The 26,649-nt window shown below is 40.2% G+C and overlaps 1 protein-coding gene across 1 annotated transcript in view; it reads left to right on the top strand.

Annotated features, from left to right (window-relative positions):
• Positions 1 to 260: 260 nt before the first annotated feature.
• The window catches only part of MACO1 (macoilin 1), a 29,117-nt gene continuing 2,728 nt past the window's right edge, over positions 261 to 26,649 (top strand). Inside the window, exons 1-9 of the mRNA XM_055704599.1 lie at positions 261 to 579; positions 9,570 to 9,711; positions 10,419 to 10,545; positions 12,618 to 12,741; positions 14,955 to 15,133; positions 15,592 to 16,090; positions 23,916 to 24,074; positions 24,270 to 24,452; positions 25,282 to 25,402. Of these exons, the coding sequence (XP_055560574.1) occupies positions 500 to 579; positions 9,570 to 9,711; positions 10,419 to 10,545; positions 12,618 to 12,741; positions 14,955 to 15,133; positions 15,592 to 16,090; positions 23,916 to 24,074; positions 24,270 to 24,452; positions 25,282 to 25,402 (1,614 nt within the window). The 5' untranslated portion in view covers positions 261 to 499. The remainder of the gene's footprint in view (positions 580 to 9,569; positions 9,712 to 10,418; positions 10,546 to 12,617; positions 12,742 to 14,954; positions 15,134 to 15,591; positions 16,091 to 23,915; positions 24,075 to 24,269; positions 24,453 to 25,281; positions 25,403 to 26,649) is intronic.

Genomic DNA, 26,649 nt, shown 5'->3' with positions numbered 1-26,649 from the left:
ACAAAACCCGCTTGGGGATTGGCCCACAAGCCATCAATTCACAAGTCCTTCTCTTTGACGGGCTCTCCCGACCGTCAATCAAAGGAGTAGGCGGGCCACCCAACCAGGGGGGCGGGACCGATTTTCTGATGCCGCGATGGGCCTCCTCGGCCGCCCGTCTGCCTTTCCTCGCTGCCGATTGGCCGAGCACGCCGTCATTCAGGCGGGGTCAAGCGTTTGATTGGGCAGTCCTGGTGGAGGCGGGGCGCTACGCGGCGGCTGCGCAGGGGGACGCGGCGGGGAGGGACGGACCAGGAATTATTTTTATTTCTTTGTTTCCCGGGGAAAAAAAAAAAAAAGAAAAGGGAAAAAAAAAAAAAAAGGCCCGCGCGAAGGAACCCCCTGCGGGGGCGGATGGTGCTGCCGTGAGCGGGGCGGGCCGGGGCAGCGCGGGGCCGGGCAGCGCGGCGGGGCCGGCCGGGCCGGGCTGGGCTGGGCCGGGCCGGAGGCGGCCGGGAGGATGAAGCGGCGGAGCGCGGACTGCAGCAAGCTGCGGCGGCCGCTCAAGCGGAACCGCATCACCGAGGGCATCTACGGCAGGTACCGAGCGGCCGCCGTGGCGGGGTAGTGGGGTAGTGGTGGTGGGGGACGCGCCGGCCAGGTCCCCTCGCACCCCCGGTCCCTTCGCACCCCCGTTCCCTCACGGCGCCCCGCCCCCCCGGCCCTGTCAGCGGGGGCCGCGCGCGACATGGCGCCCCCGTCTCCCCTCAGGCGCTGCCCCGCCCCGCGGCCTGGTCCCGCCGCCGCTAGGCCGCTCCGCCGCCGGCTGCGCCGGGGCCCCGGGGCCGGGGGGGAGCGCGGGGGGCGGGGGCAGCTGCTGGCCAAGGTCCTGTCGGCGCCGCTCGCAGGGAGCGGCGAGGAGCCGGCGGGAGCACCCACCCCGCCGGGCTTATCCACCCCGCCGGGCTTCGCCGCCGCCCCGGCTCCCGGGGGAGGTGTCCCCAGCGGCTCCTCACGTCTGGGTTCCCCCCGAGGCGCTGAGCGGCGGTGCGGCAGCGCAGGCCGGCACCGGGCCTGCGGCGGGCGGGCGGCAGCCCCTCACGCTCGGGCTGAGAAACTGCGGCTTCAGGTGGCGGTGAAGGGCCCTGAGTCGTGGCCTTTGCAGTGGGAGCGTGTGGGAGCGATAGGTGCAGGGGGGTAACGGCTGGAGCAGGACGGAGGGTGGGGGAAACGCGGCCGGTGTCTGGCTCGCCTCTGACCTGCGGAATGTCATGAAGTGGGATCCACGTTCCCAGGCACGGGACGTACCTCATCGGTGTCTTGGAATAAAGGCATGCTTCCACACGCAGGACGCACCGGAACACAGATTCCGAAATGTTCTGCTTGTTGGGAGCATATTTCAAAGAGTATTTTAGAGCTCTGCCCTCCTGAGTAACTAAGTATACCAAATTTTATATGAAATACAATAATTATATATTTCTGAATAAAGAGGAGTTCTGTTTTAGTAGGGGCTGGGAAGCTGGCTTTTGAAAGTTGTAGTAAGTGTAGCATCCCATCTCCGTTTCTAGTTCATTTGAGGTTTATAGATGCAGTGGCTGGAATCGAGCAAGCTCATATAATGCAGATGTTAACCTTTGCTAAGGGAAACAGTTGGTAAGTGAGGTCTGACTGTAACAAAATTGTCACAATATAGTGCTTATTCTAGTTGTAGTGAATCTGCGCGAGAGTGGAGAATATCTTGTTGCTGTAGAGACTTGGGTTTTGAGAAAATAGTGCTTGGAATGTTAAAGAAAAAAACATCCCCTGCTTAGAAGTTCTATTTAAGATGACTAGTCTTAGGAAAAGAATCAAAATATAAGCAAATCCTTATATAACTACTTAGTTTTCAAAAGTAATTCAAAATCACGTGCTCTCAATTATCTTTGAGGTGACTGGCTGGAAACATGGGGTGAGAGAAGTAGGGGAGACCAGAAAAAGATGATAAGATCACCAGATGATGAGTGCGTTCAGCATGTAGAGCTGTTGTAGTTGTGTGAACAGCTGAGACAGACATCTGGCTTCTTGTACTAACTTCTCCTGGAATGCTTTAGTTCAGAAGTAGGATTTTTAGCCGTTGTTTCACATGACATTTTGATAAACAGTAGTCGGTGGCTTCAAAGTATTGTCCCACAGAAAGAAAAGAGAAGATAGTGTGAAGGCTTGCCTCTTGGGAAATTTAACCAGCAAGAGGTACTTCTACACGGATTGTGGCTCATTTCTTTTGCTCTCCTTCCTTTTTTTTCTCTGCCTCCCATAATTCAAACAGGTAGCTTCTCATATAACTTTAGAATTCTAAATTCTTGTAATTACTACAGTTATTTACTCAACTTATCTTAATTGTTACCATCAGCTTACACAAACCCAGTAAATACAGTTATCAGTAGGCAGCATCATAGTTCTATAAGCAAAGCAGCTAGGCTGAACAAACAGTATGATTGAGTTACTCAACTCCTGTAGGATTTTTGTTTGCTTTTTAAATTAAGACCAATCTTCCCATCCTTGTTCCCTCTCCTCTTTCAATGCTGAGCTAGACACAGCTGTTCACTAATAAGACACATGTGAGTGTAGTTGAGAGCTGCAAAGCTGCAGCGTTTTGGAGCAGGTAAAGCAATGAAGGAATTATCCTGCAGTAAAACTCTGGTGGCAGGGTTCATGACATGTAAATCTGAAGTGTGTTATAAGAAGTGATAGAAAAATAATTTCTAGTCACAGAACAGAGTTAGAAATGTAAAATCCTGGGTTGCATTGAAAAAATGTGTATATCCTGTCTCCCTGAATGTTAATTTTTTTGCCAACTTCTGCAGCATCTTTTTTAACAAGTTGATCTAAGGGTTCACAGCCTTTCTTATTTGAAATTTTACATCTGTAGCTCTTTACTTTCCCCAACATTCACTACCTGAATTAAATGGACTCTTTGGCCGCAGCCCTTCACAAATGCTTTCAAAGTTATTCCTGACGAATCTTCTCCCCTACCCCTTCCCCACCAAATTTTTAACAGTTGTCCTCCCTGTTCTTCTTTAGACTGCTTTTTTCCATTCTGCTGTTTTTCCTTTGTTCCGCTTCCTGCCTTTTTTACTCCTTTTTTCCTTCCAGTTTAGTTTTACTCACCACCTACAGCTCTAAGGTACTTCAGGCTGTGTGTGAGTGCCATGTAACACGGCATGCCAGCGCTGCCGTTAGCAGCTTTGCTCCTGTGTACTGTGACTGAAGCCTTGAATGCCAGTGGTGCAGTGTCACAGTTTCAAGTGAATATTGCTACTTGTACTCCGAAAAACCTGATGAATCCCAATCTAATATTATGTGCAAGCATAATGAAGACTTGTGCTATTTAGAAGTATTACAGTGTCTGGGGAGAGTACGTTATTATAGTTAAAACATAACTGTGCTTTCAGTAGATCTCTAAACCCAACAAACTAATGGTAGGAATCGTGAAATCTCTTGGTTTTTTCCACAATGTCCGTTTAAAACTTGGCCTCTTCACATTTTAAGCTATCAGTTGCCATTGTTTTACAATGCTGGAGTGATTAACATCTTATACCTTTGACACTGTGCAACGTTAATTGTTAATTGAAGTATTCATTGCAGCTTGTCATCAGTTAAGCAATTAAAGTTTACTTGTTACTGCTTGTTTCTAAGTCTTGCTAGTCCTCATCCTTGATCTATTTAGAATCCTTCAGCTTTACTGCTGATACTGCTTGTTTTGGCTCTCCTGAGTCATATTGGCACTTGGTACCAATCTTGTAGCTGGTTAAGTTTCAGGATGAATTCCTTATGTTACTGGCTTAACTCAGGCGGTCACACCAGCCGACTTACACTGTGTATCATGGATTTCCTGACAATAGACCTCAAACACTGCATATTCCTATAGAATAAGAATTTTTTTAGCCCTCTATATATGTTGCCCTTTATCACAGGCATTACCTGGGCTGGCAGCCAAGCAAATGCCTGGGAGGATGTGTATGTGTCGGTAATCTCCAAGTGGTTACTGAGATACCCAGTGATGGCATAAAGGCACTCGGTGCCCCTGGGCATCTCGTGCTGGGCAGCGTTTCTCGATACCGTGATCCCTTTGTTGAGGTACTCATGTGGTTCTGCATGCCACCCAACTTCTGATATGGCTGATTTCCAAGGACTTGGGTTTTGACTCTGCTGACAGCCAAATAAACTTTAAGGAAGAACAGTTCATTACTAACTCCAGGAATGTGGCCTTCTTTTTTTCTTTTGCCTTTTTTTTTAGGCTTTTTCTTTTTTTTTTCTTTTTTTTTTTTTTTTTTTAAATAAATCCATAATGATTCTTCCTACTGACTTACTCTGGCACTTTTTTTATAAGCTTCCTATATGGGGAAAAACACTTTATTCTCAGCCTGCCCTGGAGGTCTGCAGCAAAACAGCAGTCCTACCTTTTATGAGTTTAACTTAAATTCAGGTCTCAAATCTAATCTAGCTTACATTTAAACATGTTCTACTGTGTCAGCCCCAATGGTACATGTAATATTGCTTCCCCTTGCCAGTGACTTTCATTCCCTGCACACTACAATTCCTCTACCTTTATTTGATGTGTTCTGGTCTCTGGTGTTTTCAGCTGAGTTACCACAGTGGTCTAACAGTTTCTCTTGTTTCAGTACTACAATACTGATTGCTGATTATATGCCTGTGGTTCAGTGATCTATTATGCTTGCTTCTGGAATTACTGTAAGAGTTTTCTATTTTGTCTTCCTTTACTTACATTTCTATAGTTCAGTGATTGATATATTCTATGCCATATCAAGACACTGAATAAGTAGTCAGGGAGGTTTCCTGGGATTCTTTACACTTCTTTTCAAAAATTTAGTTGGTGATTATTTTACATAATAGTGTCCAATATGCGTACCACATCCCAGCAGTCATGTTTTCGCTCTTGTGTGCCTGCTGTGTTCATTCTGTATTACTTTTTTGCCCCCTGGTAGTAGTAATCTTACATACATGTTTGTGTGCTTACATAGATAAAGCTTTTTTTATTTGAAAATCTCTGGTGATGCTCAGTTGGCATCTCCAGTGTTCTGTCTGGCATTGGATGAGTAACCTTGAGATGGTGGTTGGTGACTATTTGGTAGTTTCATGCACATGCTAAACTTCACCTTTCTAAAGCCTACCTCTGCATTTGGTGCCCTGCCATCCTCAAGATGCCTTCCACTCCATTGTGTGAGTCAGGCTGCAAAACAAAGCATGGCATCAGTTCTGTTACGATTCACTTTCCAGCCTTTGGGACTTGCTGATAATAGTGGGACAGAATAGAGGCTTAATTTTCTACCAGTTTGGATTTTGGGTACATAATTGGGTTTTTTTCTAGTGATTTTTCAAATCTATTTTTTACCTTACAGCAGGCACAGTATCTGTTTCTGTGGGGCAGTAAAAAGAGAACAAAGAACAAGGGAGGGGGGGAAAGGAGGATAAAAAAAAGAAAAAAGAAATGGAATCTGGCACTTGCCGGGGGGGAGGGAAGAATATGGAGGAAAATTATTTGTTTGAAAATTCGGAGGGGGAGTGCAGTCGCTGATGGGTTATGAATAAATCTTTATATTCAGTATGCATTAGCAGTCAATTGACCTTTCACAGAATTTGCAGCACTGTAATCACTGCTTCTTTCCTTTCAGTACCCTGCTCTTCTCATGAATGTGTCCATCCTTCCCCCTTGTCTTGTATTACCCTACAAGATTAGATGCCATATGCTAGTTTTATAGGGAAAGCCCTGTCCTCTTTAAACCTCTGTCAGCTCAGTGAAGTCAGATTTCTTGACATGTGTCAGAAAATTGGATAACCCAGATTTTAGGTATTTTATCTGCAACAATCTTCCCCTGTGTTGAGAACAACCTTGGAATTATAATTGGCATCGTGGAGTATATTTGAGCCTTTCTAATATAAGGGCTACAGAGGTTAGAAGGCACTTCTACCAAGCGAATATTATCTGTAAGTGAGGATACTGATGCAGCAGCTATCAACATTGGAGAGATGTGTGGATGTGCCCAGAAAGATCAATGACTATCAGAGCTTCGCAGGCACCAAATGGCTGGTGCTGGATTCCGAAGGAGCGCCGGCTGTCTTAGTCGTAGGATGAGTGTATCGGAGGGGAGGCGCAGTGGGGACAGAGACTAGGTAACAATAGAAGCGCACTGAAGGGAAGAACAGTGTCTGGGAGGAATAGAGGGATTGAAGAGCAAAGATGAAGTAGAAGTGGCTGGTACAAAACAGAGAAAGGGAAGAGGGTTACTGCTAAATGTTGTTAGTCATTTCATTCATGTGATCTTATTTGAATGATCTGTCCTATGAAACAAAAGAGCAGAAGAGTGATTAGCCTGTCCAAATAGGAGGTCCGTTAGCCTCGTTTTCTTTGGGTTTAATTCTTGCTGGACGTTTTTCAGCTATCGCTAATTTAAGTGTTCAGTCACTGAAGAGGTGTCTGTTCGCTAAGCAGTTGTAAATTAACTGATGAGCTGTGTGCTCGCCAGGAACAGCAGCTCTTGGTGTGCAGCATACCTCTGTGGAAGAAGGGAAGCCGAGATTTTTGTTCCTTTCTTCTTCCTACAAAGAGTCATTGCCATCCACAGACTGCAGTGTGCGGCAACGACACCCGAGCTGGTTGTAGCCCAGCTGTGTGCGTACCTGTGGCAGCGTGGAAGCTCAGCAGTTTGTAAAACCAGCCTGTTTAGAGGAGAGAGCTGATGTCTGTAAGCTGCTACCGATACCGATTTGTATAGCTGGAACAGAGAGTTTAGTTATGGATTGCAGTCTCTGACTTTGCAGTCCTGCATGCTTTAATTGCGTGCGTCAGGGGGTCCTGATGTTCAAAAAAAAAAAAATCCAATTGATGGAGTATAGAACCTTTAAAACATTTTCTAGGAGTGTGTGTATGCACAGGGACTCATGCAGTTAGGTATGTATGTAGAGTACGTTGCACATCAGTGAACTTGATGCTGAGGCCAACATAAGTGGATGAAGTCTTTTATAAAAGGAAATAACTTTCTTGTGTCTTAGTCTTGTACTCATTTAATTCTTAATTGCTTTTCAGTCCTTCAGATGACTTAGGTTTTCCCAACAATATTCAAGAGCCTACTTCTTATTACAAATGTTATATTGTTACAATTCCACTTTAAAAGGTGGTAAATGTCACCATGGCCTTCGGATTGATATGAATTTAATATTAGAAATCACTTTAATGGCAGTATTACAGAACTCTTATTCAACAAATGCTTTAACTTGGAGTGGCACTTAACAGTTCAAAAGCATTAGTTCTGACAACCCTAATTTGCTAGGAAAAAATGTAGTCTCTTTATGGATTTCAGCAGCAGAAAAATAAACAATAGCCATAATGTTAACCCAGGAGAAAGTGCCTACACAACACAACTGCTTTTCCAGCGAAACAGGCAGAATCATGTTTGCCTGCATGTGGTGCCTTTATGTATTTTTCTGGATCTTAAGAGCGGCACATGTGTAATTCAGCAGCGTGGTCAAAATGAACACAGTGGTGACCGCATACCCCAATGTCTGTCACCTTTTATGTCTGAGTATTCTCTGAATGCAGTTGCTTTTTACAAATTTCTGTTGAAGATCAAAACTTTAAATAGAGAACAGCAGCATATGCAAGCATAGTCTACCAGGGCAAGCATGATCATTTAAGGCTTTTTTGTGGGGTTTATTTTGTTGTGGGTTGGTTTGGTTGGTTGTTTTTTTTAAATATTTATACTGTACTTTCATTCTCAAGGAGTAATTTTTGACTAAGTGGCGATGGTTCTGTAAAAACTGAAAAAAGCAGTACCTCAACTCTTCTAAGTGTATGCGTTATTAATTTTGTTTCCATTAAAGCGCTTCTGTAGCCTCTTTATTTGCATTTTTTTTCAGTCTCATTAATCTCCAGATACAGAACATTTAAAAAGGTGGGCGGGGGCTGAGGTTGGTTAAATATAGGAATAGTTGCTTATTTGTCTCAGACTTCAAAAATGTATTTTCTATGAAGTCTTTCTTTAGTTTGTGTGAATTTAGAGCAGGTACTCATGTTAGTACATGGGAGAGCATTTATGTCAGGATTTCCACTGAAGCAATTCCCTTCAGGGGGTCTAGTGACAGTGAAAACCTTAGCATTGGGCTTTTAAGGGAGAGCCTGTTAGCATACAGTAAGTGAGAAAACTAAGCAAAAACTCCTCCACTGGGGGAAGCTATAGGGCCAGGCCAGTTGATAAGCGACAACTTTCAGGCACATGCAATTAAATTGCGATTTGGAAGAACTCAACGTGTTTTCCAAGTCATGAGGTTTGGAAGTTGACCTCATGTGACAAGTAATGTGAGTGGTAATTGAACAAGTAGTTCATTGGCCTCTACGTACTCTTGTTGGTACTTCAGACTTTTCATAGAAGTTTTCTGTTTCGTATCTTCTCTGAAGCTCTGAACAACTTCCTAAAAAAGCCGTGTGTCCATGAAGGGTGCAGAAACTTGACCCTACCTGGCACTGTGCATGCAAACTGTTGGCAGCCTACCAGTAAACATTCCAGGGCAAAGTTCTACTGGTTTTGTTGGCAGTATGATAGGGAAGGAAAAATAAGTTACTAAAAGGGAAAACTGCCCCTTGACTTTAAAAAATAAAATCCTATTAAAAAACCCCACCTTTGTTATAACCCAATACCGTGCAACCAGGTAGTTGTGTTCTGGGGAGCTGGAGTAGCATACTAGATCCCTGGGTGCTGGGTCTGGGGAGAAAAGGGATTTTACTTCCTCCTTTTCCACAGGATGGATTGGGCTCATCCTTCAAGTGCTCCTGTGTTAGTTAGATATGATCTCAAAATATTTTGAGTTCTGTAGCCAAGAAGGATCATCAATGGTCAAAATGCAGGGCTAATAATAAGGGAATGTGGCTTTGAAATAATTTTTTAAAAAGTAGAAGTTACGACTGCCTGGTCTCAAGCCTCATGTGCTTCTGTTTCTGTTGGTGGTTGTTATTGGTTGGGGTTTTCTATGGATGCATTTACTTTAATATGGATGTTTTCAAATAAAACACTGACAACTCAGTATCAAAACAGTCCTCCTAATATCTATAGTTATAGGCTTAAAAGATATCTCAGTTTATTGCTGTTGTAGTTTGTCTGTGTTAAATGTGGAAAATAAGTGAACATGAGGAAAGGGAACACAGAAATTTCTGAGCTCCGAGTACAAGAGTGCAAACTAGGAGAGAAACGTTTCAGCTATGACAGCATACCTGTTGGCAAGACTTCACTTTGTAAAAATGTGCTGGAAAGCTAAAGGGGGATTGTTGCTGAATGCCATGCAAGAGCAGCGAGCCTTCGGTTTCTTTGCCACTTCAAAAGCAAATGCAGTTAAATATCATTAATTTCATTAGACCAGGTCTGATTTTAATGTAGTAATAAACCAACTTATTTTGTACAATTATTTTGCATGAAGTTTTCTTATCTGTGTTATAATGGTCTATAGTTTTTATTCCTGAATTTTTAATTAAAAAAAAAAAAAAAGAAGAAATTATCTCTATTGGAAATACTGACCTGAAGTTACCTTTTTTATTTCAATAGTACTTTCCTGTATCTGAAGTTCCTGGTAGTGTGGGCCCTCGTACTGTTGGCAGATTTTGTCCTGGAGTTCAGATTTGAGTATCTGTGGCCATTCTGGCTCTTCATCAGGAGTGTTTACGATTCCTTCAGATACCAAGGTTTGGTAAGTATAGCACAAAATTACTGTCCCTTTGTAGGGAAATCCCGCAAAGCTTCAGGACCTGTTCCATGTTATACAACTATAATCTAACGGCACTGATGTTAATCTTCCAAAGAGGAGGAATTTTTAAGTGACGGGGTGACCTGGGCTTAAGTCTCTTTTCTCTGACTGCCTATTTTTATCTCTGGCAAGTGGAAGTGAAATGTACAACTATCAATTTTTCACCATAGGAAAATATTGTTTGAATTCCTGAGATTAGTGAATTGGTGTAGATCCCTATATAACAGTTTTCTTTAAAATAAAACAGAAGCACTTGCCTGTTTAGATGTTTACTAGTCTTTTAGAGAGTAAATGACACTGCTGGTTGGTTGGGGTTTTTTTTCCAGAAGGAGAATATAGTAATGATAATACTACATCAACAGTGTAAATGAAATGAAAGTCTGCAAACAAAATAATAAGGAATAAATACAGCTGTTTGGAGACTTGTTGGAAGAGTGGATGGGCACAAATTCTCAAGTTGTGCCTGTTCTCTCTTAATTGGCGAAGTTTCTACTTTCGTTGGCTAGACTGCTCCATTTCTTGGCATTTCTATAAACAACACTAGTGTTTCTGTGTTGAAATCATTGTGATGTCACCATTAATAAACTGGTAATATTTGCTGAAATAAACCAATACACTTTTCTTTTTCCCTCACCCCTCCTTTCTTTTAGGCCTTTTCAGTGTTTTTTGTTTGTGTAGCATTCACATCAAATATAATATGTCTGCTCTTCATACCAATACAATGGCTGTTTTTTGCTGCCAGCACGTATGTTTGGGTACAGTATGTCTGGCACACAGGTAGGTTGCTATTCTTTATTTACAATTTACTGATTTGAATATATATCTTACAGCTTTTAGTAATACACAGAAACCCTCTTCTATTTGTTACCACATTTGTTTTAATGCAGTTTTGTTACAGTTACAAAAATGTTCTTTTGCTTTCATGAGTATGCTGATTTGCACTGGGTACATGTCTGCGTGCACCTTGCAGTAATCACTAAAGCTTGACCAGTGGAACTGAAGGTGTATAAACAGGAATTCCAAAGCAGTAAAAATATATATATATATTTTTCTGACTCCAAAACAGTTCTGCAGGAATTCAATAAATACAAAGCTCATATAAAAAGTTTGTGAAAGTGTTACATTCTTCCTACCAGTCGATTAGTGTGCTGTTAATTTTTGATATTATCATAGTTTAAGTTTGTATTATTCAAATCTTTGTGTCAGCTGGATTTAGTTTCTGAGCAAAAAGGCTAATAATATCAATGGCTGCCCCAACAGTTTGAGACATGTATGGAGAAATCTCCCTGCTCCCAGCCTTTTTTTTTAATCTTTGTTTGAGTTTGTTTTAATAAATCCCAGTGTTCTGGGGCAGCAGTTGGACTCGGGGGAGGTGGTTTAGTTTACGTGAGCACTAATACTTGATATAGGTTACATATATGTGTTTCCCTCAATCAAAAAATTTTAGAAATAAAACTTTATTTTTTAGAGGTAACTTTTCACCGCCCGAGTCTTGGGATTTGGGTCTTTTCTAATATTTTGTGTTAGAGTTGCCATCAGATCACGAGAATTTGCAGGATAGCTTGGATCATTTCTCAGCTTACTGGTGAAAGCAGTCATCTTTCTGATGAGTTAGTCATTTGTAATAATGACAATGTGGGAGCTAATGGAAGATACATCAAATCAGTTGTTGCCCAATTTAAAATCTGGAGTTATTTTTAGGATTGTATTAATATGTTAAAGTGTTATCTGAAGCTGCTCTCAGGGTTGATGTTTAGAAACCCTAACAGAAAAACCTCATGGGCCTGTTTTAACTATAACTATTGAGCTTGTTTAATATTTTAATTCACTGCAAACTTAGAGATTCTTCTTTTTAAATGCTTATCTAAGTTGATGGAAACTTGTTTGGGTTGTTGGTTGTTGGGGGTTTTTTGGAAGTTATGATCTTTTTAGGTGTTATGTCTACCTAACTGAAATGTTGAGCCCCTTTTAGCTGACGGTTTCTGCTGTAGGTTTCTCATTTACGCCGAGTGCAGCTATTCAAGAGAGACCAAATTAGAGACCACAGTAAATAACATCACGGTCTCAGAGTAATTATCTTTCTAGTTTCAAATTTGAGACCTGTTTCCAAACCACCACACAATATGTTGATGTCAGTATGTAATCAAGAACTTTGTTTATTTTTATGAAACTTGTGTAACTTGTAACTGGAATTGATTTGTGGAAACGTACGGTGGCTATATTGCAAGCAAGAGTGGTGTTTTCTGTTGGCCAAGAGGTTTAAGACCTTAGTTTTGCTTGGCTACTATTTTACATTCTCACCAGTAGTGCTGGAGTGAGAAATCAATACAGTATCCTCGGTGTGCCCCTGATGTCGAGTTTGGAGTCGCAGGCTGTGGTCTGCATTACTGTATATGGAGTAACTAGTACTGTGCTTACTGTTTTCTCAGCTGATCTTTTCACTGCTGCTACCAAGATATACCTAACTTGGAGTGAAAAAGTAGTCCAAGCTTACCACTTCTGACTCAAAGATCATAAGCTGTAACATTACCTCATCTTCTGCAATTTCTTCCATTTGTGTTCCCTCTCTGTATACGTTTTGTGCCAAGCTATTTCATTAGCTGTGCATCTGTTATTTTTCACTGATGCCTTATAAAAGTAATTAAGCAAGATAAGGAGACAAAAGTTAAGAGTTGGTTTAAAATAAAGACATCCTAGATATCTTATTCTGACAAAACCCTCTTACAACTCTCTATATGTCTTGTCTGAAAATTTCCCTTGACTTCTGGGATGTTTTAAAAATAATGTTAAAATATTTGCTGCTTGTAATATGTTACTAAGGTGTTTATCTTTTTCTCTTCTCTCAATAGAGAGGGGTGTGTGCTTACCAACAGTATCACTGTGGATACTTTTCGTTTATATTGAAGCAGCCATTAGATTTAAAGATTTAAAAAACTTCCATGTAGATCTGTGTCGTCCATTTGCAGCACACTGGTAAGTGTTTGGGTTTGGGTCCCATCCTCCCCCCCTTTTCTTATTAACCTTTATTTCACCGGGGAATTTAATATTCAGGGCTTTTTATTTTGGTTCAGGGTTTGGCTCTGCAGTTCTCCCCTCGCATGTCTGTCATTAAATATTCCATGAACAACGTATGCTAAACATTGACCAAGTGCAACTTTTCTGAAGATTCAGGGCTTGTGAGCTGTAGGGAATTTGTAGCATGGATATTCCTAGCATTTCTTGACGGTTCTTGTCATCAGTTTACAAATTTTGTATTCATGTGATGAATAGATGGTAAAAGTAGCAAAAAAACAGTTTCACTAATAATTTATGTATCCCGTTATGAAAACTCTTCTTCTGTAACAAAGCACTCCTCTTTTTTTCCCCTCCAACAAGCAGAGTTCTCATGAGCATCTGATTTCATTATTCACCAGAGTAAGTGAATAAGCTTCAGGTTGAAAATTGTGACAAAAAATAAAAAACACTACTTATTACACCACTTCTTTGGAAGTGGTAAGAGTGGCTTCAGGCAAAAGACTTAACTACAGAGTATCCATATCTGGAAGAAATGCACTTTTATTCCACAAGTTTTTGGTGTAGTATGCATTGACCAGGCTATGTTTAAAATGTGTCCTGTTTCTCCTGGAGACATTTGGTCCAGTTCCCTGTGATACAGCCTCCAATAAATTAGACATCTGTCATTTTAATTTATATTGCCTACATTGTGCAATAAACCCCTTAAACACTAATTGAATTCTATAATAGGTTACAAAAGCACTTTAGGAGCTGTGAAGAAAGGTCTTTCTGCCGCTGAATTGGATGCAAACATTTCAGCTTGTCATCAGAGTGTTAGAACTGTAGCTACAGCTGGCTTTACACAGTATTACAAAAGAAGCATTGGCAGAGATAATGTCAGATGCATATGCAAATGATGCTTGCATTCTGGCAGCTTGCTTAGAAATGCAATCTGCACAGTGCTATTACTGATCAAAGAATGAGAAGATTTTAATGGTTAATAGTCACCTGCGTTGTGAGTTTTCCCCTGATCTAGGATACTTTCAGTGTTTAAAATGCAACTTCACTGTGCTTTGTTAAAATTGTCAAAGATATATTTATTTTTATCCAGGGTTGCTTGCTCTTTTGGTTATTGTTGTTAATAAATACAGAATGCTAACAAATCATGCTAGTTTATTGGTGCAGTTGTCATAGACTAATAAGAATACTTAAATTCTGTGTGATGAAGGCGATACGCAAAAAAATAATTCCGAAGTTCTGTTACGCTTCTGTCATCCCCATCAACAAATGGAACAGCAAAGTCGGGCTGAAAGTGAAATTCTTCGTATCTTATCTGTCAGTAAGATAAGTGGAAGAACTAAGTTTAGAGATTAGATGTTTTTCACTTACAGCTCAAGGTCAGTCTCCTAAACAAGGGATTTCCAAAGGCAGTTTGTTGCCCACAGATGAGATGGCCATCATTGAGTGGCAGATGGCTATTGAGGCTTTACCTCCAGGGTCACTTCTCGTTGTACCAGGTGCGGGTGGTGGCACTTTGGCTCGCAGCCGTGATCCCCCCCTCCCTGTAATGTAGTAGCCCCAACGCTGTATGTTCCAGCGCCTTCTCAAGCTCCTGTTTCTCAGCCTGTGGTGCAGTGAGAAGGTATCGCAGTGGCGGTGTTTTGGAGAACCACTGTTTGTCTCAGCTTTAAAGAGTGGTGGAAAAGGGATCTGCTCTTAATTTCTGAGTGTGAAAGGATGGGGCTAAGGACTGCTTTCACCTTTCACTGAGTTCTGGGTGAATGTTGTTAACACGTTTCCCGGTTTAATGTCTTAATATATTACATGGCCCTTTTGTAACAAAAACTTGGGAGTTTCTGCTACATTTGGCTGTTATCTTCTTAAAAGATGCATAATTCCTAGTCTGGTGCCTATCTAAAAGCTGTCTTCGCTATGCATAGTGCAATTGTATTGTCATAATCCTTTAATCTATGCTACAGTTAATTGTTGTCTATAAGGAACTGTAATTTTATCTTGATAAAGAGGTGCTTATGTTTCTGAACTGTAGCTTTACTGTAGTACAGCAAAAAATGTTTTATATATAATTTTCTACAAGAAGTTGTAACCCAGATACTTTCACAGCCATATAATTTATTATAATGTATTAATTCGGTATTATTAAATTTGGATAATAATGTTGGTTTTTTTCTTAGTATTGGGTACCCTGTTGTGACTTTGGGCTTTGGCTTTAAAAGTTACGTCAGCTACAAAATGCGTTTAAGAAAACAAAAAGAAGTGCAGAAAGAGAACGAGTTCTACATGCAGCTTCTCCAGCAAGCTCTGCCCCCAGAGCAGCAGATGCTACAGAGGCAAGAGAGGGAGGCAGAGGAAGGCAAGTTATACTCATTACTTAATGTGTTTGCTATTAGCTGCTATTTAAAAAGGAAAAAAATAAAAGCCTGCTAAGGAAGAGCTTCTTTAGTCCATGTTGTTCTGATGAAAGTACAGTGAACTCAGAAACAGAGGAGCCAGAAATAAAATTATTTTGGCAGTGGTTAGTATGACAGTAGAAATGAATTATGTTCTCACTGTTTAGTTCTTTATTAGCAACTGCATCAATCTAGTCAGTCTGTGCTCTATGAAGCACTAGTATTTATTATTAAATCCCTTGGTTACTGTTTCCTGCCTATAATGTGAAAAAAGTCTTACAATACCATGTCACTTCTTATTTTCTTTGCTAGATAGACTCTAATAATGACTGGTTTCTGCAGAAACACTTGATGTGTATTGTATGTCACGGTATTGATTGATTTAATGAACTAAGTATTTTTTTTTATTTTGGTATTGCAGCAGCCAAAGGATTATCTGATATGGATTCCTCAATACTTTTGCAGCACAATGGAGGCATTCCAGCCAATAAAAAAATATCTGCAACATTGCCAGAGCTAGAATATAGAGAAAAAGGGAAAGAAAAGGACAAGGATGCGAAGAAACACAACCTTGGAATAAATAACAATATTTTGCAACCTGTAGACTCTAAAATACAAGAAATTGAATATATGGAAAACCATATCAATAGTAAAAGATTAAATAATGATCTTGTAGGAAGTACAGAAAACCTCTTAAAAGAGGACTCATGCACTGCCTCATCCAAAAATTACAAAAACGTCAGTGGAGTTGTGAACTCCTCGCCTCGCAGTCACAGTGCAACTAATGGGAGCATCCCTTCCTCATCTACTAAAAATGAGAAAAAACAGAAGTGTGCTAGCAAGAGCCCAAGCACACATAAGGACTTAATGGAAAATTGTATTCCTAATAACCAGCTAAGCAAACCAGATGCACTGGTAAGGTAAGTTTGATCTGAGCATTGTGTAACTATCCTCCTTTTGTTCCAGTACATAAGATCTCTTTTTCTTAGGAAAATGTAACTTTACGATCCCATAAAGAAGACAGAATTGTCTAGCAATGGAATAAGATAACTAGAAACTGGGTCTTTTGGGTTCTGTTCCTGATTTTTGCCTCTGATTTGCTATGCCGCCTTGAACAAATTGCTTCCTTTCTACCTCAGTATACGCTACTTACCTACCTCACAGGGGTGTTGTGAGGCATAATAAATAGCTTTGACTATCATTCGATAGGGAGCATGAGAGAAATGTGGAGAATCACTATTACAGAGCTCAGTGGATGTGTTCTTAACAAACCTTCCATGGAGTGACCTTCACATCTCCAGGGAATTTAGTGGTGTTTGATGGTGCCTGAACAGGTGTTTTGTCTTAATTTTTGTTTTGTTTTTCCCTTGAAATGTTTGGCTTTTGTTTTAATCTTGTATTCACAAGTATAAATGCAAAGTGTCAGCTACTATATAACTCCTAAAAGTGGTAAGTTCAGACTCTTGCTTGCATGCCTGCTGCCTTACTCGTTTAAGTACAGGTCATGATTAGATTTAGCTGCCTTTTACTGTAGAGTGAGGAAAGTCACATCTTTACATATGCTTATCAGACATTTAAATGAAGATGTATTTATGAAATACGGCTAAATAATAACGGCGTGTGAGTCCTGAGACGTACGGTGTTGTCGTATGTTACCAGAACAAAAAAGAGATAGTGTGGTACTGTTCAGAATGGGGATAGATGTACGTCTAGAACAAACTGTTGCATAATTATGCACTTTCCTACCATTCCTGGCTTATATATCTCTTTTTCCTTTTCTCATGTGCTGAACACTCTTTGGCTAACAAATCCTTGTTGGCTAATTTAATTGGCAGATCAGGTTCACTTTCCCTGCAGGTACCTTTTGATAATTGGACTTTTGACTCTGGTCCGCCTCTGAGGATTTGTGCTATGTGAATACAGTTACTTCAGTGAAAATACTATTTTTCTCCTCTGATATTCACTCTGCCACTGATTGGTGTACCTCTGCCAATTAAATATCTAGATTAATTGATACCTAATGTCTGTAGAGAACTTGTATGAAGCAAATAAGAAACTAGATAATCAATCTGATCTGTGAATCAAATTCAGCTAAGATTAACGGGATGCAGATGGCTCTGTCTTCAGCAAAGCTGTGTCTAAATACACATATACGGGACTGCAGCGTTTGTATGTTGCCAGTTTCAGACGGGCATCTCTACACTCCTTATGTGGCTTATCCGCTCACTGAAGAAGAGAACAGATCAGTTTTGCAGTGGTTCGATGTATCATTCATAAGTCATGAATGATGGCTTCTCATCATGAGAAAAGAGAAGGGAAGGGCTTTATGGAATCACCTGCCAGACTAAGAATTTTGTCCCATGTAGCTATGGCAAGGAATGAGATTTAAACCTTGTATGTTTTAAGTTTGAAATTACGCCTTGAAATTTTTATATGCTGTGGTGTGAGCTCAGACCAGGTGGTCACTGTAATTGTCCAAAGCAAGTTTTCTAATGCAGTGAGTAAACAATAAACTAGACTGTGTCCTTGCAGAATTCTAGCTCCTCTAATTCTCTGGGTAGGGATGGAGTACACAATTAGTGTACTCTGAAAGTGCCTTTATGCAGTGTAGCCTTACTCTGCCCTGAAAGTGAATTACGCTGCTTCAGTCTTTTGTTTGTCAAGTGTTTCTGTGTGATGCGTGGGTGTGATGTGGCTGTTGTGCTCCATATTCATGTAGCTGCTTATTGTACACTGATTTCCCCGTGCAGGCAAACCAAGAGCACTTAAAACACCAACATCCTGTGTGTTGCTGCTCACAGCTTCTTACAAACACAGATGACTGAAATCATTCATGAAATCTTGTTTCTATTCAGGTTGAGTATGTAACTCCTACAGTAATGGAAGCATAAACGTACCTGACAAATTGGATGGGATGGAATGCACTTAAATTTAAAAATTCATGTTTATTTTTTTCTTAACTTGTCAGTTATCCTGGCCCTGGAGTGTAAGGCATTTGTTCATCATCTTTTCCACTTCCAGTAGTATTACTCATTCCCATTATGAAACTTTTAGTCTGCATCAGTGCTGTACCCTGAAAAGGGCTGTGTGAAGCCCTGTATTTGTGTCTGACTTTCAGATCAGGTCTATTCAGCTTCCAAATAAAGATACTTTTTATAACTTCTTGTCCAGCAGACTCACAGCAGGATGTCAAAACCAAGCTGCTTTCCTTTTGTGTTCACGAATGATTTCCCTGAGCTGACTAACCAGTATTAAATGTAAACTATGCCTTATGACTGCTAGGGACTCGGGATTAACAGGGGTTATTTGAGAGAGTAAAAATTAGGGGGTTTTGAGAACAAGACGGTCTTGTACGCTTGTTAATTTTTCTGTTAAGTACTTGATGTGACATATCAGAAAGCATACTGCTAATTAAGTTTATGTTTTATGTATACAATATGATTCTTACTTGAAACAGTAGGGTTTTATTTTTTATTTAGTGCATGTGTGTTTAGCTTTCTGGAGAGGAAGTTACTGATCCCCATCTCTAGGTATTTCAGTGACTATTATGTTATGTTATTGTCATCTTGATAGCTGGAGCAGAGGGATTCGAGAGGCTCTGTCCCTGCTGATCAGCCTTGAAAGTAATCTCTGTCTTAGTTTTTTTGTGTTCCTGCAGTTGAAATGACTATCTACTTCTAATGGATGCTGAAATCTGCTGTGTGTTTGTCAGGCACTTAATAATTGAATCTCTGATTTTGAGCTGCTTATTTCCCAACACCATGGTAGCTGGGCCAGTGGAGGGATACATCTGGTATCCAGTGGAGGGATAAGCATGGTATCCCTTTAGACTTAATATTGTTTGTCAGTAGGTACAGAGCAAGTTGACTTCTTTTTACCGTTTCACTGTCACTTTTGAGGTGCAACAGGTTTTGTTCATGGTTTAGGGGCTCGAACAAGTCTAAGCTGTAATTGCTGAAGAATTGTGTGTGTTGCATATTACACAGTAATAATCATGTCCTGCCTCTAGCTATTTGTACCCTTAGAAAAAACAAAACCAAAAAAACCCTGGCACTGCAGCTTGGCAAAACTGTTTGTATCCATAGAGGTCTTGCCTTTGGCACAGAAGGTGTTGAAACAAGCTGTCTTATGTACTAATTATTCTCAGAGATAACGATGACATCTTCTGGTAATTGGACAGAGAAAAATATTTGTGAAGGAAGGGCTGGTCTACCACGTATTATTTTGCTTTCCTAAAATGTAATGTTACCTGCAGAGGCAGGCTTCAAGGTTTTAATGTAAATTTATGTCCCTTTGATGCTAATCTGTGGCAGTGTTGATGTCCTGAAAGTGATTGCTGCTTCTTCCTTATCCCCCCTGCCTGAAATGGCATTGGTATACCAGAAGGCTTTCTGCTGTCAGCTGCAGAGGGGGAGGTGGTCAGTGTTCCGTGCAATATGATGGGAATGAAGGAAAGCATTGAATAGAAAAGCAAAGCAATTGGGAATGTAAATTAGAAATCTGGGAGACGATTCTTCTAGCAGACTGTTTTCAAGCCACCGTCAACATGGTGTTTGGACCGTTCAGAAACAGAATAACCTTTCAAAATGCCAGCTACTTAGATCAATTCTGTGTAGGAGAAAAAGAAGTAACTCTGCTTTCTCTGTGTGGATTACTGTCTTTTTGGTAATGAAAAATGCTCTGAGGAAATGCTAGTAACACTGTATTAGTTACAGCAAGAGAACCTCAATGCTGCAGGATCAGGTTGGCTACTTTAAAGTAGTAGGTTCCCTGCAGGGGTTGCTTATGCCAACAAGATTGGGCCAGAGCAAAACAAAGGAAAAAATGGGTCTCTTAGAAAGCACCCGAGTGCCTTTTGGGTCTTTAATTTTTACATAAATTGTGTGTACTTTGTGTGCAATTGCCAGGTGATTATGGAATTGAATTAATTGAATGAGCAAACTAAGCAACAAAGATACGTTATTCACCAGTTATCGATACTTCGGAGGATTTAGCTGAATTGGGTTGGTTTTAAGTTGATCCATCAATCTTCCCTGGAGCATTTGGAAAAATACTTAAGTCTTGGAGGTGATTACTGATTAATTCTCATCGTCAGTGAGATCAGGAATGATACGAGGTAGTGCTGGGGAAAAAAATGGGTAAATCTGCATTTATAATAATGACAAACCTAAAGAAATTGGCCTTGGCTGTATAAACAGCACAATGTAATAACCTGCAGCTAAACCCTCATTTTAAAAATAGTTGAGTGTCAAAATGACTTGTAGTTTGTGCAGCAATACAGAAAAGCATCTTTGAGAAGTCATGTTTTCTTCACTACCCTTTGTAAATAACTTTTCCAATAAGCCTGGAAATAAGAGACTTAAGCAGAAAATGAAATGGTAGAAAGAATAATTTAAAAAACACCGTCTTATTGGGTCATCTATCATTGTAACAGTAGTGCAGACTGTTATGGAAGGGGGGAGGGAAAACTCCATGAGCTAGTCGGTGCTTGTAGCAGCAGAGCTTTCTTTTATGACATTATATTGGTTTACCTTGATGATGTACTTTCCTTTTAGAAAGGGGGCAACAGAAAGGGTGTTTTTATCTCCTTGTCTCTCTGTGAAACTGATGGGTGCCTCTCTGCCTAAATACAGAGAAGTGACTTGCTGTTCCACAAGATGAAATTTTTAGGCTGAAAATGTTTGGCCGGACTTTGTAAGATGGGTAAGAGCATGGTTACACACCAGAGGATGCAAGGAATACATGTGGTTTTGAGGGAGAGCGAACTTCATGTCTATTTTTGTTTTGTTTTAAAATGAAGTTGTATCTCTAGCTAATTGTGGCAGGTCTGGGAGAGAAACCATATGGGAAACATTTGATCCTTGCAGTATGATGGATTATTAGTTCCTAACTCGTTTTAGATGGTGAGGAGCACTTATGCGCTCTATGGATTGCTGAGAACTGGTAAGCTATTTAAAGCTACAGCAAAAACTACAGTATAATGGACAGGAGTAATTAAAATCTGGTAAAATCTTACTTTAAAACTTATTTCTGAACAAGTCCATTGACAGATAAATTTCCAATGGTTTTGTCTGCCATTGACTTGCAAGAGATTAGTTTTCTCTGTATTAATTCTCTTCTGCCCCTTCGGAATTGCACTGCAATGGTTGATTGTTCGCTGTATGTAGATTGATCATGTTTTACATATATTATTCTGTCTTTTGCCTGTTTAAGTTGGGTCATCTGTACTGATAGGAGCGATGGTTTCACAACAGAATAAAACCTCTTAACTACATGGTGGTTTGAAAAATTCAGATGTGTGGCATACTGGAATCCTGTGATTAGAGTAAGTCAAACTGGTTAAGTTGCCACTCTGTCACTCCTGAGCCTACTCTGAGCTCATTTGTGGTAGCTAGTAAATTGGAGAGTTCTTGTGCTTTAATGGACACACAAGGTATATAGTTCCCACTTCACAGCTGCTAGCAGATTCTAAGAAAAAGAAACTCCTCGCTGCAGCGTTTAGTGAATTAAGAATTAAGCACCAGCCGCTCAAAGGCAGTGATGTTCTCTTGGTACGTGGTCTGCCTGGATGCGTTCAGTGGTGTGGCTACTGGTTTTTCATAAACAATGGAAGCAGCGAGAGTTTGATCAATTCTTGTTGAGTTTAATCCTGACTTTTTTGTGATTTACAGTGAAAGTCATAATGAATGGCAGGTCGGTCTCATTTTACTGTAAAAGTTACCCGAAGTCCCCTGTGGTCCTTCAGAGTAAAAGGATGAATATTTGACACTTGGAGCATGCTTGGAAAGTTAAGGCGGAAAGGACATCCATGAGGCTTTGGCTGTGTTCAGGCAGGATTTGAGTGATGTGTCATGAGTGTGCAACACTTCCTGATCCCAATTCTCACAAATTTCATGTACGCAGCTCTGGTTGGACTCTCTTACCTATGCTGAGTAAAAAAGGAAGGCTGTGGCTTGTGGCCTCTTATATTTCCTCCTGGTTTGGAAAGTAGGCATCTTTTCTGCTCACGTTTGTGTGCGCTCTGTGGATCATGCGGGTTTCGACTTTCTTTACAGCGCAGCCTGGACCAGCCCCATGAGCACTGCAGGTACAGAGCCCTCTTTGAAACCGGCAGGAATGCCATGAACCAGATGGCTTAAGAAGTTGGAACTAATGTCAGTACGCTGTTGCCAAAAATATAAATTCAGCTTGTCCTGTGCCAGCGTCTCTGATTTATTCGGGCTTTACCTGATCAGTGCTGCTTTTCCTGGAATGCTAAATACCCAAAATAAATCCTGGTATATCTTATTTGAGCAAGTTTGACATTACCTTAGATATAGGGAAAAGTATGTTTACAGCTGGTTTATTTTCATAGTAATCCTTTTATCGTAGACATGTATGTTGAAATAATTTATGGATACTTGTCAATGTAAAGAGTGCGTATGTGCGTTCCTTTACATTGTCCTACCAACTGTTTGTTCGCCTATTTATGAAAACGGGTATTAAAACCAGTCAGCTGTTGGCATACAGCAGTCTGTTAACGCTTCCTACAGCATCTTGCTTCCTTCAATTAATGTTCGCTTCTTCTAAAACACTTCTTATTGGAAGATGAAATTGAACTCTTTTATCATTGCCCAACCAACTGTCCAGCTCTATCACTTCACATAGTGAACGCGGTGAAAATACACACCTAGTAACGTCCGCTGATGGGTTTTCCATTTTTTTTGTTTGTGTACTATGGTTACATGGTTGAGTGAATATTTGGTTAGGTTTGCAAATTCTTTTCCTCCTACAACAGAGTACAAGGTGTTGAAAATATTTGTGGTCTTCAATATGAAATGTGTATTTGCTTTGTACTATTACTATTTGCCTTCTAACTGTAAGTTGGGTTTTTTTTTTTCTTTTAAAGGTACATTTGACCACAATTTATACTATATTAAAAAGAATTCATCTTACCAATAGGGCAGTTCAGGTATAACTAGTAAAACATAGTGCTCATAAAAAGTGGTTGATTATTCACCTGTGATGCGTTTTTATTCTAAGAATCAATAATCTTATTCTGGAAATGTGGGGAAAAAATTAGGTGAGCTGGGTGCCTCGCTTTAGAAACTTGTGTTTTATTTAACCAGTTTTGATTGAAAATACTTTAATTAATAAGCTTGCATAGGTCTTCAAGAACTTTCTAAAGCTACAATTAAGTGTATAGCAGATGGTTTCTGTTCAGGAGCAATTAAAACTAAATATACTGATTCCTGAACTGTGGATGACTTAACACGTACTCGTTATTCAACATGCACATCATCATGTGCTTCCAGGAAAAAAACCCACGTTTAGGTGAGAATTCATCGGCATGCTCCATAGCTCAGCTATAACTAACAAATGAAACTCATATTTTGTTGAGAAAAGTAAAAATTGTTTATATGTGCACCTGTCCTTGTTTACGAGTTCTTGGACTTAGAGAAAAAATATAATTCCATAGGATTTGTTTTAACAACTGTGCAGTGCATTGGAGGGAAAAAAATTCCTGTGGGCGGTTATGAAGTGTGTGTATAGCTACATAGAGCTATATATGTACAGTTATATAAAACTTTATTATGTAGCAAGGACAGGCGTAATTTCTGAGAGCTGATTATTTTAACAGTGATGGGGTTGGGGGGGGTGGCAGGTGGTGTGGTGTTTACTCTGCTAACTTTTATATAACGTGCTTGAACCTTTGGGTAACTGGGAAGTGAAGTTGAAATTGTCTTTTAAAATTGTCTTTCTTAGGTTGGAACAAGATATTAAAAAGTTAAAGGCTGACCTGCAAGCGAGCAGGCAGATCGAACAGGAGCTACGTAGTCAGATCAGTTCTCTGACTAACACAGAGCGGGGAATTCGATCTGAAATCGGACAGCTCCGGCAAGAAAATGAACTGCTTCAGAACAAGTATGTGTTTCTACACAGCTGTGTAAATTAGCTGCTGCTGACTGTAGCCTGGTAAAGGGGAAGGATTATGTTAAAGTTCTACAAAATTTGAGGCATTTGTCTGCAAATCCAGCAAGACTCATTCGGGACCTTTGACAGTCATTTATTTGTAGAAAGTAAAATTCTCCGTTAAATCTCATACCTGTTACCTTCCAGATTACACAATGCTGTACAAATGAAACAAAAAGACAAACAAATGATCAGCCAGTTGGAGAAGAAACTAAAAGCAGAGCAGGAGGCACGGGCCTTTGTAGAAAAACAATTAATGGAAGAAAAGAAAAGAAAGAAGTTGGAAGAAGCAACTGCTGCACGTGCTGTTGCATTTGCTGCTGCTACAAGGTACTTGCTTCTAGGGTAGAACAAAGCTCAGCTCCAGAAAATTGCTAAAATGTAGCTGTGGCTACTGAAATGTGTTTGGGGGGGATTTGGGTAGACAGTTTTCATTCTTCTGTACATAAAGGAGTAGTCTGTATTTGATTACTTTAAAAAAAAAAAAAAAAAAGAAAAGAAAGCTTTATTTTTCTTAAGAGGTTTATTTGTGTTAAGACAGTGGAAGGACTGGAGAACTCCTTCCATGAAGCTGAGTCTCAGTACTCATATACATTACATTTACAGGATATAAAGAATGAATATGGTCTAAATGACCTGCTGTACTAGAGTGTGCTAACAGAGAGATGTGGTACTGTGTGTGGGTCAGTCTGCTTTAAAAAAAAAGGAACATCACCTTTCATGTGTGGATTGTGAATCAAGGATTCATGCAACAACACTGGCCAAAATACTGTCCCGGTCTCACATCTGGAATGTTTCCTGCTCTAGCCAGTGGTGGTTCAGTAGTAACATAGGTGTATAGACAGGAAGTTTTTCAAGATGAAAGCATGGCACAAGTGTGGGTGACTTTAATGTGCAGTGCTCCAAATGTCTAAAAAGAATTATTTCTGCTTTTGTTCTCCATATTTCGTAAATATTCCAAATTTCCTAATACTTGAGGCGTAACATTGAATCACTTTTTGCATTGTTGCCTTAAGGGAAATTACCTTGCTGAAAAGAACAAAGTTAACTTCCTCTTTTTATCCTTCAATATTCACATTGATTTTCATGTTATAAACAGTTTGGGAATGACAGCTTCTTTCTTATTTCATCATCTTCTCTTTTAATGTTTTTTCTGCAGAGGAGAATGTACTGAAACTTTACGAAATCGTATCCGAGAGCTGGAGACAGAGTGCAAGAAGCTAACAATTGACATAAAGCTGAAAGAAGATCAGATACGAGAACTAGAAATGAAAGTTCAGGTAATGAGAAAGCACCAGGGGCTTAGATCAGCATCACAATGAGTGCTTTCAGCCCTCTGAAACTGGTGGATCTACATAAAAGGCAATCAACACCTTCAAGAATTATGCTTTTCAGATGTCTGTCTTGCATGTCTTGCACCAGGCTTTGGAAGAGCATGGGTATGAGAAAGGTTAATAGTCTCAGCTCCACACCATTCAGTCGTTTAATTTATTAGAATTTTTTTCCCCAAACCAATGATCTGGGTAGACTGAGAAGATAATCCCCTCAACAACATCTACTATGAGAGGCTTGTTGCCAGTCTGTATTGTTATAAATTTCACTGCGAGCAAGTAAGTTTGCTTACTCTGTGCAGTCCTAATCACTAGCCAGATGGGTTTTTTGTGACAGTGCTTGAATATTGAAAGTACATTGTGGCAGACTTGTAGCAGACATGTTGTCTGGCATGTTAGTGTTTTAAGAGCTCAAATGTGTGAGTTGATGTTGACCTTATTCCTTTAAAATATCTGTTCCTAAAGATGTACTCGGACTGTCAACTGACAATTTGCATGAATGTGTATTTTTAACATCTTGTGGTTTTTTAGACACTCTTCAAAATCCACCTGGTGTTATTGTGAACTTGTTTCCAAATAACATATGCAGCCTTGTTGTTCCTGGGTTTACCAAACCCTTGAAAACAAGTGTGGCTTATCCATGGAGAGTATGAGCATGGCTTTCAAATAATTAAAACCAGCTATAATCAAGCTTTTAAGTTTTATTAGCATCTTCAAACTGTTAGAGAAGCTTTTTGTTGCAGCCATGAATATTTCCCCCATTGTATTACTGTTTCTTCATTTAAAAGTATAGAACTTATTTTGTATATAATATTTTTTTCCATAGTCAGAATGTTAATGCATACTTCCCAGCCACAAGGTGCCCATCATGTGCAGAATACTTGCTCCCTTCATTTCTCTTTTCTAAATTTCTGGGTTTGCAGCACAATTAGGTTCAACATGGGAATTATTTGAGATAAAGAAATCCCTCTCATCGGCCTACTGAAATGGCTTAAAATGCTTATGTAGGATCACTTTAAACTGTCTAGCAAGAGATCAGTCTCCACTGTAGCTGTTTTTGGGAAGTGTTTCATATTCCACAGCTTGGCTAAGAGCACTGTGTGGCTGCTCAGCTGGCACTTGGCCATGGTGAGGAGGGTTTCTGGGTGGAGGGTCTCGATATGGATGATAAGAGGGCTGAGAAGCAGAGTAAATGG

Source organism: Falco cherrug, chromosome 3 (genome assembly GCF_023634085.1).
Source record: "Falco cherrug isolate bFalChe1 chromosome 3, bFalChe1.pri, whole genome shotgun sequence".
NCBI lineage: Eukaryota > Metazoa > Chordata > Aves > Falconiformes > Falconidae > Falco > Falco cherrug.
The sequence above is the reverse complement of the archived record's forward strand: the minus strand, read 5'-3'. Positions and strand labels throughout refer to the sequence as shown.